At 35.5% G+C, this 15,073-nt stretch overlaps 1 protein-coding gene across 29 annotated transcripts in view; it reads left to right on the top strand.

Annotated features, from left to right (window-relative positions):
* CLASP2 (cytoplasmic linker associated protein 2) overlaps positions 1-15,073 on the top strand; it is a 192,800-nt gene that overhangs the window by 50,790 nt on the left and 126,937 nt on the right. For 22 of the 29 annotated variants that reach the window (XM_046001628.1, XM_046001627.1, XM_046001649.1 and 19 more), the window contains one exon: positions 10,834-10,980. In XM_046001628.1, the coding sequence (XP_045857584.1) occupies positions 10,834-10,980 (147 nt within the window). Of the gene's footprint in view, positions 1-10,265; positions 10,445-10,833; positions 10,981-15,073 lie in introns of those variants that run through there. The other 7 variants (XM_046001659.1, XM_046001657.1, XM_046001656.1 and 4 more) reach the window with 1 other exon arrangement.

Here is a 15,073-nt window from a genome sequence, read left to right as displayed (position 1 = left end):
AACTTTTTAGTGCTCGCTTCGGCAGCACATATACTAAAAAGAGAACTTTTTAAAAAACAGTTAAAGGTTTGTTTGTAACCAGGACATATTTTATTGACAACCAGTTTTCACACCTAAAAAATTAACCCTTAGTATCAAATATTCAGTGTTCAGATTTACTCAATTGTTTCCTAAATATCTTCTTACAGTTTGAATTTTAATTCAGACAAGATTCACCATTGTAATTGGTTGATATATCACTTAACGCTCTAGTCATCTGTAGCAGTTGTCTCTCTTTTTCTCCTCTTTCCACTTATTTGTTGAAGAAAAACAGTATCTCTCAGGTGAAGTTTTCCCACATAATAGATTTTTGATAATTACATTGCTGCGGTGGTTTTATGTTCTTGTTTTTTAGGATTTTATGTCCCCTTTGTTTCCTGAAAATTAAAAATTCTTTTAATGGCTTGATCAGAATCAGGTCTAATTTTTTGTTTTTGTTTATTGGGCGGTTTTTGGCACACATTTTTATAGGTGGTATTATGCATTTTGCATTTTTATTGGAAGCCATGCAGTGTCTGATTATCTTTTTTGTTTGTTTGTTTGTTTTTGGTATATTAATATTGAACATTGGGTTCGGGTGTTGTCAGCCTGATCTGTTAGTTGTAACAGTTTTTCATTTAACAGTTTCGGCAGCCACTGATCCAAATTACATTTTTAGATGATCTCATTGTCTTCGGGGGTTTGGAAGGTTAAGAATAGAAGCAGGGAGACCATTTAAGAAGTTGTTGTAACAATATAGGCAGAGAAGATACTGGTCTGGTCTTAGATTAGGAATGGCACTAGAAGTAAAGAGAAATTACGTAGATTTGAGATATAACTTGGAGTTATATACAACAAGAATTATTCATAGAAGATCCATGTGGGGCAGAGAACTTGGAATGGGGCTTCTACATTGTGAGCTTGAGTAGCTAAATCGATGGTGATGTCATTTACTGGGATAGAGGTAGACTTAGGGAGAACAGAGAACAGGTTTGGAGATGGTATTGGTGTTACGTTACATATGTCAGATTAGAGATACCTTCAAGATATCCATAGGGGAGATGTTTAGTAGGGCAGTTGAATATTTAGGTTGGGAATGGTATAGGTCAAAGATGGTATAGGCTAGAGACAAACATTTGAGAGTTGTCAGCGTAGAGATGTTTTTTTGTTTGTTTTTTTAAAGATTTTATTTATTTATTTGACAGAGATCACAAGCAGGCAGAGAGACAGAAGGGGACCAGGCTCCCCACTGAGCAGAGAGCCCAACTCGGGGCTCAATCCCAGAACTCTGGGATCATGACCTGAGCTGAAGGCAGAGGCTTTAACCCACTGAGCCACCTAGGCGCCCCCAGAGTAGAGATGTTTTAAACTGTTGAGAATGAATGAAGACAATTAGAAAGTGTGTAGTCCAGAGAGAAGGAAGATATTCAGCATTTAGTGATTGGATAAAGGAGGAAGAGACTGAGCTAGAGATCAGAGGAAAGCCGAGAGTATTCTATTGTAAAAGCAGAATGGGAGTGCAGGCAATTGAAACCAGTTTTCTGAGACACCTGTGGTACTATAACTTATAGTGATTATTGTTTCCTAATCTCAGTTACTAATTTATCTGTCCCATATGACCGTAATCATTGTTAGATACATAAGAAGGTAAAACTAGAACCATTCAGGAATCCAGGGGCCTCTTACTCATTGTTTTAATTAGAATAGGGAAGGATATAGCTTCAAGAGAAAAGAGGAACTTTGGTATAAGAAGCTACTTAATATGAAACAGTGCATGAAAATCTATGGTGTTGTGGGTTCTTCTTTGTGAACTAGTTGGTTTACTGAAGAAAAGCCCCACAAAATGAATTTTTTAAATGAGATACAGTATAAAGTTTTGACTTTCCTATCTATTGTTTGCCATGTAAGAATGAAGGGGTTTTTCATCCTTTATGTGAATTCAGAAGCAGAAACTTCAAGTTTTGGAATACATGTAATCATAAAAGTGAATTGAAAAGTTCGAATAGCCATTTGAATATATGGCTTTCCTTTGAAGGGAAGAAGAAAAAATGGAGGGATTTCATTATGGTAATATAAGTTTACAGATCATATCTGAAACCTTGGGGACCAGCTATGTTTTGGAATTCTGAATAGGTCAGATTTTAGAAAAGTAATGGTCATAAACCATGTATGATGCAACAACTCCAGCTGGGTCTGGGGCTACACCTTATAATCAAGCACATTAATATTTTTGCAGTTAAATATATGCAAATTCACAATGAATGAAGTAAATACAATGAATAGCCTCATGTCAGTTCACGTGTTTTGCCATAAACTAAGTTAAAATCAGTTTAGATTTTGCTACCAAATGAATTTTAAAAGACAAAGCAATTTAAAGAAAAGTTAATACCTGTTCTTCTCAAACTATTCCCAAAAATAGAAGAGGAGGGAAGCTTCCATGTCCATTCTATGAAGCCAACATCACTCTGATACCAAAACCAGACAAAGACACTACAAAAAAAAAAAAAAGAGAGAGAGAGAGAGAACTACGGGCCAGTATCTCTAATGAACATAGATGTAAAAATCATCAACAAAATTTTAGCAAATCGAATCCAACAATAAATTAAAAGTCATTTACCATGATCAAGTGGGATTTAGCCCCACTAAGGCTTGGGGTGGTCTAAGGGTGGTTCAGTATTCACAAATCAATCAACATGGTACATCACATCAACAAGAGAGTTTAAAAACCAAATGATCGGGGCTCCTAAGTGGCTCAGTTGGTTAAACATCTGCCTTTGGCTCAAGTCATGATCTCAGGGTCCTGGGATCAAGTCCCAGATCAGGCTTTCTGGGAGCCTGCTTTTCCCTCTCCCATCGCTGTTCTCCCTGCTTATGCTCTTACTTGAGGTCGTGCTCTCTCAGATAAGTAAATAAAACCTATGATCATTTCAGTAGACACAGAAAAAGTATTTGACAAGATACAACATCCATTTTTGATAAAAACTCTCAACAAAGTAAGTTTAGAAGGAACATACTTCAACATAATAAAAGCCATATATGAAAAACCCACAGCTAACATCATACTTAGTGGTGAAAAACTGAGAGCTTTTCCCTTAAGATCCAGAATAAGAAAAGGATGTCTACTCTCACCACTTTGATTCAACATAGTACTTGAAGTCCAAGAAAAAGAAATAAAAGGCATCTAGACTGGTAAGAAAAAAATTAAACTTTCCCTGTTTGCAAAATAACGTGATACTATGTATAAAAACCTGAAAGATTCCGTCATACTACTCCTGATAAATGAATTCAGTCATTGTACAGAAATCCATGCCATTTTTCTACACTAATAATGAGACATCAGAAAGAGAAATTAAGAAAATAATCCCATCTACAGTTGCACCAAAAATAATAAAATACCTAGTATTAAATGTAGCCAAGACAGTGAAAGCTATACTCTGAAAAACTATAAAACATTGATGAAAGAAATTGAAGGTGACACAAACAAATGGAAAGATATTCTGTGCTCATGGATTGGAAGAACAAATATTGTTAAAATGTCTATGCTCTTCAAAGAAATCTACATATTTAATGCAGTCCCTTTCAAAATACCAACAACATTTTTCATTGAACTAGAACAAACAGTCCTAAAATTTGTATGGAACCACTGAAGTCCCCAAAGAGTCAAAGCAGTCTTGAAAAAGAAGACCAAAACTGGAGGTATCACAGTCCCAGATTTCAAGATACACTCTAAAGTTGTAGTGATCAAAACAGTATGATACTGGCACAAATAGATACGTGGATCACTGGAACAGAATAGAGAGCCCAGAAATCTATGATTATAGTCAAGTAATCCTTGACAAAGGAGGCAGGTATATGCAATGGGAAAAAGATAAGTCTCTTCAACAAATGGTGTTGGGATAACTGTACAGCTACATCCAAAAGAATGAAACTGGCCCACTTTCTTAGACCATACACAAAAATAAACTCAAATACAATAAGGACCTACCTAAAAGTGAGCCCCGAAACCATAAGAATCCTAGAAGAGCACAGGCAATAATTTCTGTGATACTGGCCATAGCAATATTTTTCTCAATATGTTTGCTAAGGCAAGGGAAATAAAAGCAAGAATAAACTATTGGGACTCCATCAGAATAAAAAGCTTATGCAGAGCAAAACAGTCAACAAAACTAAAAGGCAACCTATGGAATGGGAGAAGATATTTGCAAATGACATATCCAAGAAAGGGTTAGCATTCATTAATATACAAAGATTACTCAGCCATAAAAAGAAATGAAATGTTGCCATTTGCAACAACATGGATGGTTTTGGAGAGTATAATGTTAAGTGAAATAAGTCAGAGAAAGACAAATGCCATATGATTTCCTTCTATTTGGAGTTTAAGAAGCACAACAAAGGAACAAAGAAAAAGACAAACCAAGAAACGCTCTTAACAATGAAAACAAACTGATGGTTACCAGAAGGGAGGTGAGTGGGGATGGATGTAATAGGTGAAGGGGATTAAAAGTACACCTATCAGGATGAGTACTGAATAATGGATAGAATTACTGAATCACTATATTGTACACCTGAAACTAATGTAACATTGTATGTTAACTACGCTGGAGTTTTTAAAAAAAAAAAAAAAAGACAAACGTGCTAAAGCTGGACTCGAATTTACTGGCTTTCAGGCATTGCAGATAAGGGATTATGGGCCAATCATTTTTCAGTGCTTGCTGAGAACAGCTTGCCATTGTTATATGAATGCAGCAAAAGGTATTCATATACCTTCTACTTGGGCTTCTTTTTATTTCTTAACATCTGCCCTATCCCACACCCTTCCTCCATCTCTCTTCTTCCCTTCTCCTCCATTTCCCTCTCTATTTCCATCTCCTCCTTCATTCTGTCCCATCACTTCTTCCTCCCAATCTGTTATCTCCATCTTTTTCTCCTACTCTTACCAGCTACTCTCCTTTTTCTCTCCTCCTTTTCCATTTCCATCACACACATAACACATACAGCTTGCCTCTTTATTAATTTTTATCCTTTAGTACTTTTTAATAAGTTCATCTTGTTCATTTTCTGCACCAAACCATAGTAATTTATTTTTGAAACATTGGAGTAAGAACAAAGGTGTCAGTATAATCATGCTTTCTATATTTAATCCTTTTTATTCAGTAAATATTAAAGTACCTACTAAAAATATTCCAGGTGATTTTTTTCTGATTTATCTTCCAGTTCACTTGAGCTGTATCTAATCTGTCATGCCTGCTCACTGAATTTAAATTTTAGTTATTATATTTCTAGAAGTTCTGTTTGGTTGTTTTTTAAAAATCTGAAACTTTGGGGGGCATCTGGGTATCTTAGTCTGTTGAATGTCTGACTCTTGGTTTTGGCTCAGGTCGTGATCTCAGGGTCCTGTGATTGGGCCCGGCATTGGTCTCTGTGTTCAACAGGAAGTGTGCTTGAGGATTCTCTTTCCCTCTCCCCCTCCTCTGCTCATGTGCATATGCTCTTGCCCGCTTTCACTGTCTCTCTCTCTCTCTGATAAAGAAATATTTAAAAATCTGTCACTCTTTAAATTTTCTGATCCCTGAAATTATTTTCAACCTTGTCTAGTAAAGCTTTTATAGTCTATGCTCCATAATTCTAGGATTTTTAGTGGGTTTCTTCCTATCATCTGTGTCTGTTTATTCTTGCTTATGGTGTCTTGTTCCCTGTCATGCACATAATATGAGGCTAGAGTCTTTATTCCAGGAAAATTTTGCATTTGCCTTGGCTGTTGCATGGGAGTAGGAATACTACTAGTGTGAGCCTACTAAGTTCCAAGGGCTTGAGTCTCTTGACTTTTCAAGCACTTAATCAAGTACTCCTTTTGATTGATTTGTCTGGTGCTTTCTTTCTTTTTTTTTTTTTAAGATTTTATTTATTTATTTGACAGAGAGAGATCACAGGTAGACAGAGAAGCAGACAGAGAGAGAAGAGGAAGCAGGCTCCCCACTGAGCAGAGAACCCGATGCAGGGCTCGATCCCAGGACCCTGGGACCATGACCTGAGCTGAAGGCAGAGGCTTTAACCCACTGAGCCACCCAGGTGCCCCTGGTGCTTTCTTTTGAGAAGAGGAATAAAAGGCTATAAGAAGAGAAGGGCCAATAAAAAAAAAAAAAAAGAAGAAGAGAAGGGCTTACTTACGGTTCACTTTAACCTTGATAGCATTGTCGTTTGGTATACCAGCATTCAGTGGGAGGAATCTCCTTTAGAGTCTATATCTTTTTTATGTGGGTCTCAAATTCTGTTCCCTTTGCCTTATGAGGCCTTCAGAATAGAAATTCAAAAGTACTGATTCTGTTCCCCATTTCTTACTATTTTGTCAGATACTTGTTAAAGAAGTTTTTTTGTTTGTTTGTTTTGTTTTTTTAATGTCTATTCTATTCAGAGTTTATAGTTGTTTGCCTTTGGAGTTTTGTTTCAATAACCTGGAGACTGAATGTCTCCCTACTGTGAAATGGGTCCTTCTAAGCATTATTCCACATATCAGAGTTATGGCAGTGGACAAGAGGCAAAACTTCTTACTCTAATAGATAATAAATTTCAGTGGGAAGAGTCAGATGATAAACAAGGTAAAATATATAGGTGGTAAGTGCTAAGGAGAGAAATGAAGCAGGGAGGTATAGGGATGGATCAGTAGTGTCAGGGTGTTGGAAATGTTATAATTTCAGCATCCAGAGAAGACGTCACTGAGAAAGTGATAGGAGAATAAAGATCTGAAGTTGGTGAGTAAACAGGGTGGGTGGCTATGAAGGGAAGAGCATTCTAGGCAAAGGGGAAAAGTGCAGAGGCCCTCGTGGGAGTCTCAGCAATGAGACTGGTGGGGCTGCATTGGAGCAAAAGATGGAGAACAGCAAGTTGGATCACGTTGGAGAGAGAACTACATGGTATCTAAGATCTTGGAGATACTGAAGTACTGGTAGGCCTTTTTATGGAGTCATAAGAGGATTTTGAGCAATGGTGTTAGGTGACTTTGTTCAACACAGGACATCACGTAGAAGACAAGCTCAAAAGGGCAAAGGTGGGAAGCAGGAAGAAGGGTTAACTATGATACTTATCCTGGGATTTTTCTAGGTAATGGGGTTATAGGATAAAACAATGTTTCTGCTCACTTTCAGTCCAATTTCTAGTTCACTCTTAAAAGTATTATTTCAGGAAGTGCTGTATGATAAATATAATTGATGTGGCCTGAATATTTTATAATTAAAATATTTTTAAGCCTAGAATATTTATAATCTCTATAAATTACAAAACATTTTTAATTTGGGGACTTGCGATGATGAATTCATTTTATGAATTAGCTTGTAGTCAAGAAAAGATAGAGCATTATTGGAAGTGGTAAGAATTTTTTCCAGTCTGTAGATAAGTCCTTTTTTGATTTGTGTTTTCGAAGCTTTGTTACTGGGTACATAAAAATTTAGGGTTCTGATTTTTTTTTCCCTGTTGGATTGACCCCCTTTTTCATTATTAAGAGTGTCTCTGTCTCTAGTAATTCTTCAAACTGCTTTGAAATTAGAATCTGCTTTCTGCATCTACTTTCTGTTGATTGGTTTTTGCCATAGTTTGTCATTTTACCTTTATGTGACTTTGTAAAGTGTATCTCATTTAAGCAACCTATTTTTTAAAATTCAATATTGGTCTTTTACTTGGAATATTTAGTTCATTTACTTTTTAAGGTAGTTACTGATATATTTGGCTTCATTTTTGCCCCTTTGCCTTCTGTTTCTGTTTCCTCCACTTGTTTCAGTCCTTTTTGTCCCCTTCGTGGTTCTTTTCAGTTAATCAGATTTTAAAATTTATCTTGTATTTGTAGTTTATGTATACAGTTAATCTTTTTTTTTTTTTTAAAGATTATTATTTCTTTGTCAGAGAGAAGAGCACAGCAGTAGGCAGAGGGAGAAGCAGGCTCCCTGTTTAGCAAGGAGACTGATAAGGGACTCGATCCCGGGACCCTGGGATCATGACCTGAGCCAAAGGCAGGTGCTTAACCAATTGAGCCACCCACACATCCCTATATACAGTTACTCTTATTTTAGTGGTTACCCTAGAGCAGGGATTGGCAAACTGTTCCTTGCAAGCCAAATCCAGTACCCTCCTGATGGACATAAAATTTTATTGAGACGTAGCCACACCCATTTGTGTGTGGTACATATCATGTATCACTGCCTTGGCACTACAATGGCATAATTGAGTAGCTGCAGAGAGAGACCACATGTATGGTTTACAAAGCCTAAAATGTTTACTCGGTGGCCCTTTATAGAAAAAAAAAAAAATTGCCAACTCCTGCTGTTGAGCATTGGTTCTTAAACTTGACCATGCATCAGAGTTGCTGGGAGGGTTTGTTAATACACAGAATGCTGGGCCCCCATCTCCAGAGTTTCTGACTCATTAGATTTCTTTTGGGGCTGGAGAATTTGCATTTTTAAGAAACTGCCAGGTGATGTTCAGCTGCTGGTCCAGTACTGCTTGCCCTAGAGGTTACAATATATATATTTGACTTACTCGATCAAAAATAATGTGTTTCCTACTTCCACAATAATGCTTAAAAGTCTTAGAACTCTTTAACTTTGTTTGCTTACCTCTAAGGAACACTATTTTATAATAATTTCAAACTGGCAACAACTCAAAGGTCTATCATCAACAGAATGGATATTGCTAAATTGTGGTACACTGGATAACTATAAGCAATGAAAGTGAATCTTCAAATGTACTGAGTGAGAAGAAGCTAGATACCAGAGTGGGTATTGTATGTTTCCTTTCATATAAGGCTCAAGAATGGGCAGATCCAATTATGGAGTTAGAAGTCAAGACTGGTTAGTTGGCTCTGATAGGAAAAAATGATTTGGGGGAGGTCAATGAGGGTGCATATAGGATGCTGATAATGCTCTTTTGGTCCAGAGATGGGTTACACTGGGATGTTTGTTTTGTGAAAATTCATTGAGCTGCATACTTATGATTTATATACTTTCATCTCCCTTATTTTGATAAAAAGTTAAAATTTAATCTCCCAGTAGTTTGGGAGTGTTAAGAGTTAAATTTTTTTAAGTAAGAGACATGTACTCTTCATTTCTTGTGTGTGTGGGAACAGAACACTGTTTCCATGGGAACTTCTGGCTACTCGGTGTTTCAGTACCTATCTTTCTGTGGATTTGTGTGTCTACTGTGTCTCTCTTAGCTATATATATTTTTTTACATGGTGGTGGCAGAAAAGTTTATTTGGGATTGTGTTAGTGTTTTTAACAGAGCAAACCTATATAGAGCATACTTTTTAACTGATCTGATCTAGCTCCCTAATAATAATATGCTAAAAAATGGGGAAAAAATGTCTTTTAACTTGAAGGTAGTTTTTTCTTATAAATTGTACTGTTTAAGAAAAAAGAAAACACTTGCTGAAATTGAGTGTGGCTTTGTATTGGTGTGTCTATTTGATTTTCTTTCTTTCCAAATAAAAGTCTTACCACTTATCTTCTTTAAAATATATTCAATAGTTGGACTCAGCAGTATCCCTTTGTAGTACTGATTTCATTCTAGTTGATTTGGGTATTTGCATAGGTAAGGGGGAGCAGGTTGAGAGGAAAAGATTCTGACATTGATCTGAAGTCTGTGGTAAATCTGCTTCTCTGCCTCGCCCATCTTGTTTGTCGTGGTTGGTTTGTGCAGGGTCCTAGAGAAAACCATCTTCTCAGACGAGTAAATGCATACAGTTTGTGATTTTTTTTTTTTGTGGGAAGTGGAGGGTTCCATTTTATACAAGGAGATGATACTAGTGTGGTCATTAATAAATATTCTAAAAGGAGCTTTGGGTAGAATATTTTAGAATCATTTATGAAAGCAAATTATTTGGTTTGGTTTCTGTGTCCTAAATAAACAGCAGATTGTAAGATTACAGAGCTCATTATGCACAGTAATGAGCACTTTGATATTCCATGTTTTACTGATGCAATAATAAGCACCACAGCAGAATGAATATTGCATAAAACCTTATTTTACATTTGTATTAATTTTCATGTAAATTACATAAGAGAAAACAAATTTAGGTTTATAAACCTTTGTATTAAAAGCCTTTGAAATTTAGGTAAAGAATAAGGATTACAGCTGCATGGATAATTTTTTAAATATATGGAGAATTTTTACCTTTCATCTGGCAGTAGCTGCCATAAGATGATGTCACCTTGTAGCTGATTGGCTGTTACAGCACCTAGGGCAGGGAAGAGAAAGAAAAATGCCGGCACAAACCTTAGTGGTGGTTCTGTGGTTGTTTCAGTCTATTTTTGATAGAATCTTTGATTAGTACCGAATCTACTGTATTTGGCCATGTGAACCATTGGGAGCATCCTACGGTGAGGGAAATTAAGAGCTTTCAGAGGAATGAGGCGACTGATTTGCAAACGGATCTGTGATTGTAAGTTGCAGGATCTGGGTGTAAGGAATAAGGCAGGGTGTGCTGAAAGATATACTATGGGAGGAGCTGGCAGAAAATGCTTGTATGAGTAGCAAAAAAAAAAAAAGAAAATGCTTTTTACTATCCTTAGAGTTAATATATTTGGTTTTATGTTTTGACTTGTTATATAGGTAAAAAAATAGGATAATATGCCAGTCAAATTTTAAATTATAATGGGTTATTTTATATGGTGTTAACCAATATATAAATGCTTACTCAAAGGAGCTTTATTTTGGTTTACATCTTAGAAAATAATGATTTTAGATATAGTTTTATTTGATTTTGAGTCTTATGAAAAATGGAACAAAGCTTAGTTCTCTTAAAATACATTTTTCTAATGCTTTGTGTAGATAAAAGCTTTGATGATGAAGAATCAGTGGATGGAAATAGGCCATCATCAACTGCTTCAGCCTTCAAGGTTCCTGCACCTAAAACATCGGGAAATCCTGTCAACAGTGCAAGGAAGCCTGGTTCAGCAGGTGGCCCTAAGGTTGGAGGTAATGTAAATCCATTTCAAATCTGATGTGCATGCCTCATGCCCTTGATATGGACACACATACTTAGAACTTCAGAGGAATATGTTTATTCATGACTGCAGCACGATTGCAGATCTGGAGAGTCTGTTGCAACACACAGAAGAATATGCTGCCTTTTCAGAAATGTTTTTAAAATACTGTATATTTCTGTTTCCTGTGGATTAGTGTAGTCTTAAGAGTATTCATTTTTCAGATGTCATTTTTAAAGGGAGACATTGAAGGAGGTTTTGGGATTTGGGGGGGGGGGGAGTTGTTTTTGTTTTTAAGGACCGAGCAGGTTTTTCAGAATTTGGCTATTGATTTTCAGGTGCTATAGTTGTTAAAGAAATACTGATTTATGTAACATTTCTATAAATTCATCTAGTAGTGAGTCTTGAATACTTCAGTGTTGAAAAAAATGGTTGAAGATACTGGATATTGAATCATTTGTCACAATGGGAAATGGGTGGTGGTCAAGTAAAATTGCCTTAAAAATGGTTTCTGAATTAGATAATAATAAATAAGAAAAAACAGTTGTTGTGAAGTTATACAACACATAGTACATTCTTTGATCACATTAGAACTGCTTCTAGCATATTGTTAATCTTTTAAAAAAATTTTATGGGTTTTTTTCATATTCTGATAAGAAAGCCATGAGTACTTTTCAGGTGCTAGTTTCTGCAGGTCTTTCTGATAAAATAAATCCTATTAGAATAAGGAGGTATTTAATGCTAAAAGGACATTAGCTTCTTTCTCTTTTTCTTTCTCTCTTCCTTTCGTGTCTGTGTTGGGTGTGTTTTAGTTGTAACTTGGGAAAACAGATTTTTCCTTGTTTATAATGGGTAGGAAAATCGTCTTCAGAATTTTTGCTTTTCCTCTTTTTATCTATATCTCTTTTATTAAAAGCATAAAGGAAAGAAAAATAAACTGTATATTTTGACCAGGTCCTGTAAGTTGTGTTCTCTTGATCTTTCTATACCACTGAACATTAATTTCAAGTCATATGTATTCGAAATGCAGGGAAAATACCATAAATATTTCATTTTCACTATCTTTTATGTGCCATATAACTCTCAAGAAAGATGGTATGATATATACACACACTTACATATCTATATGTAAACATATACAAATATTTACATACACTCATATACATAAAAATAGGTAAATATTGTGAAATAGAAATGCCTCACTGATTTATCTGGATATTTTGAGTAATTCACATTTTGGTATCTTCTTTTTGTTTTGCAGTTATAGGAATATATTCTTATCCAAATGTTAGTTATCATATCCTATTACATGGTATTTTCTATTCATTCTTATCTCTGGTAAAAAAAAAAGTATGATAGTCTATGGTTTCTTTCTTTTGTAACAAATGGCTACCTTGAATTACTGCAAGGGGAATTTTTTTGTCTTGATTTTTGAATTCGAGATTTCTGATATATATGATATTTATTTCATGAAACGTCTTAGTTGACTTAAAATGAATTAATATTTGAAATACATGGTGATAATATATAATATTTTTGTAAATCTGAGCCATTGGTGTGTATTAGCTCTGTATTTCATGTTTTTTCCCCTTTCTTAGATGAAAATTGAGATTATAGTTTATCTACCACAGCTCACTTAATTTTGATGTTAATTGAATTGATAAAATCTGATATTCTTTTTAAAGAAAGATTTTCTTTATGGCACCTCACCTTCTCTGGTTTGTTGTCCTACGAGATATGAAAATGCTAGGTAGCTTTTGTGATCGTAGGCATTAATCACAAATACAGATTGTATCATCCATCTAAGCAGCAGCTCTTTTGGAAAAAAAAATAAGGGTGAGGCCTTCATTCCTTCTTCCTTCTCCTCCTCATCCTCTCCCTCATCCTTCTTCTTTTAACAATTGCAGATTCATTCTGCAATTTTTTGGGTTTTGCTTTTGTTTGCCACAACTCGTTTAGGTTCACTACCTGTTTTTCTATCTAAGAAAAGAGCTGCAGGCCAGAGGCTATTGATACTGTTTCAGATATTAATGCCCTTCTTGGCTCTCAGTCCTTTAAAAATTTAACTGTAGATTTTCTGTTCTTGGCACGGGCTTATTGATTTTTAAATTAGTTACAGAAAGTTTTCTTGAAGTCTTAGAATCTTGGAGAAGGAACATTGGCATATAGTTCAATTTACTATTCAAACATAGCAGTCCCTTTTATTATATTCCTGATAGATGACTATTAAACATATGATTAAAATAATGTGTGTGCATGAATTAAAATTTGGAACAGAAACTATCTACAGTACCACTACGTGTGGGTATAATCAACTGATAAATTATGAGTAATTCTTATTGCTTTCATAATTGCTTTTCCAATAATTTTTAAACAGACATGTTTTCTTAGGAGGACAGAATTGGCACCATTCAATCGTTTTGTATACCTTTTCTCTTACTAGTATTTTACCTGGAGCATTTTCTCATTATCTTAAGTTATTAATTGAAAACTATTCATAGCCAAATAATATCTAGGTTGCTTTCAGTATTTTTTGCAGTTATAAACAATTCCATTATCCTTTTACGTATATCTTTTCGCACATCTCCTCCAGTCATTTCCTTGGAATAAATTTCTCAAGCTTACTGAATAAAAGATACAGTTATTCTTTCAGTTTGGCATAGTGTCCTCCAAGAAGGTTATAAGCCAAATTCAGTTCTGAATAAATTAATTCTATTTTATATTGCATGAAAATCTGCCTCTTTGTAACTTAAGCAAAGAAGATGAATTATTTGTTAACCTGATACTTTGAAATACTTGAAGGTTAGGTTGCCCTGTCTTTCTGTATAACTAATTATTCTGCTTCTGAAATAATGGGGATTCAGTCGAGGCATTTCATTTGCTACTCCTAGGTATATAATATACAGATAAGTATGAGTAGTTCCTTATTAAAGTAATATGGTAGATAGGGAGGTGGTATGTATATATTCATTGAAGCCCATCGCAGTCCACTGAGTTTAGCAAATACATTTTCAGGTAAGGTTACCAAAATAAAAATAAAGTAAACTTATTTGGAATCCTAACTGAATCTACTTTTGTAGTTTAGGAGTTTAATTTACTTCTCCCAGAGATATATGTTAAGATTAAAGAGATGCATGCTAGTTTTAGCAAAGTATCCTATCCAGTTAATTAAAGGCAGTAGGACCTGTGTTTAATCTTTAGTGTTAGTTTTTCGTTGTTCTTTGCCTCCCTGTACCAACCTGTTCTTACATGGTAATTGTTTGGCCTTTAAGTCAGGGAGGATCAAAAAAAGGATTGTGGGTTACTTCATACCGATACATTATTGCCATAAAAATCCATATTATGTTGGTGTCAAAAGTGTTACCTTTGTGCTTTACTAATTAGAATAAGGATAAAATGGGGGCGCCTGGGTGGCTCAGTGGATTAAGCCGCTGCCTTCGGCTCAGGTCATGATCTCAGGGTCCTGGGATCGAGCCCCGCATCGGGCTCTCTGCTCCGCAGGGAGCCTGCTTCCTCCTCTCTCTCTGCCTGCCTCTCTGCCTACTTGTGATCTCTCTCTGTCAAATAAATAAATAAAATCTTCAAAAAAAAAAAAAATTAAAAAAAAATAAGGATAAAATGAATTTCCTTAAACAGTTATTTTCTGATAACATTTATAACTTCATAATAGGAATTAAGTAAACACGTTTTCTTTTCTTTTGGCTTAATGGTCTAGAATATAATTGCTGAAGGTACATGTTTGCTTAAAATATTTGTATCTCTAGGGCACCTGGGTGGCTCAGATGGTTGAGTGTCTGCCTTCAGCTCAGATCATGATCTTGGGGTCCTGGGATTGAGCCCTGCATCGGGCCTGCCTGCTTCTCCCTCTCTCTCCTGCTCCTCTCCCCTGCTTGTGGGCTCTCTCTTCCCTCCAGCCCCCCATCTCTGTCTCCAATGAATAAAAATATATATTTCTATCTCTAGAGTATTTGAGGTAATAATTTTTTTTAAATGTTTGAGTGTTCTCACATATATTCTCTCATTTAAATCAAAACCCCTACAGTTAGGTACTTTATTATCCTAATTTTATTGATGAGCAAACTAAA

Source organism: Meles meles, chromosome 4 (assembly GCF_922984935.1).
Source record: "Meles meles chromosome 4, mMelMel3.1 paternal haplotype, whole genome shotgun sequence".
Classification (NCBI taxonomy): Eukaryota; Metazoa; Chordata; class Mammalia; order Carnivora; family Mustelidae; genus Meles; species Meles meles.
Note: the sequence above shows the minus strand (reverse complement) of the source record. Positions and strands in the feature narration are given on the sequence as shown.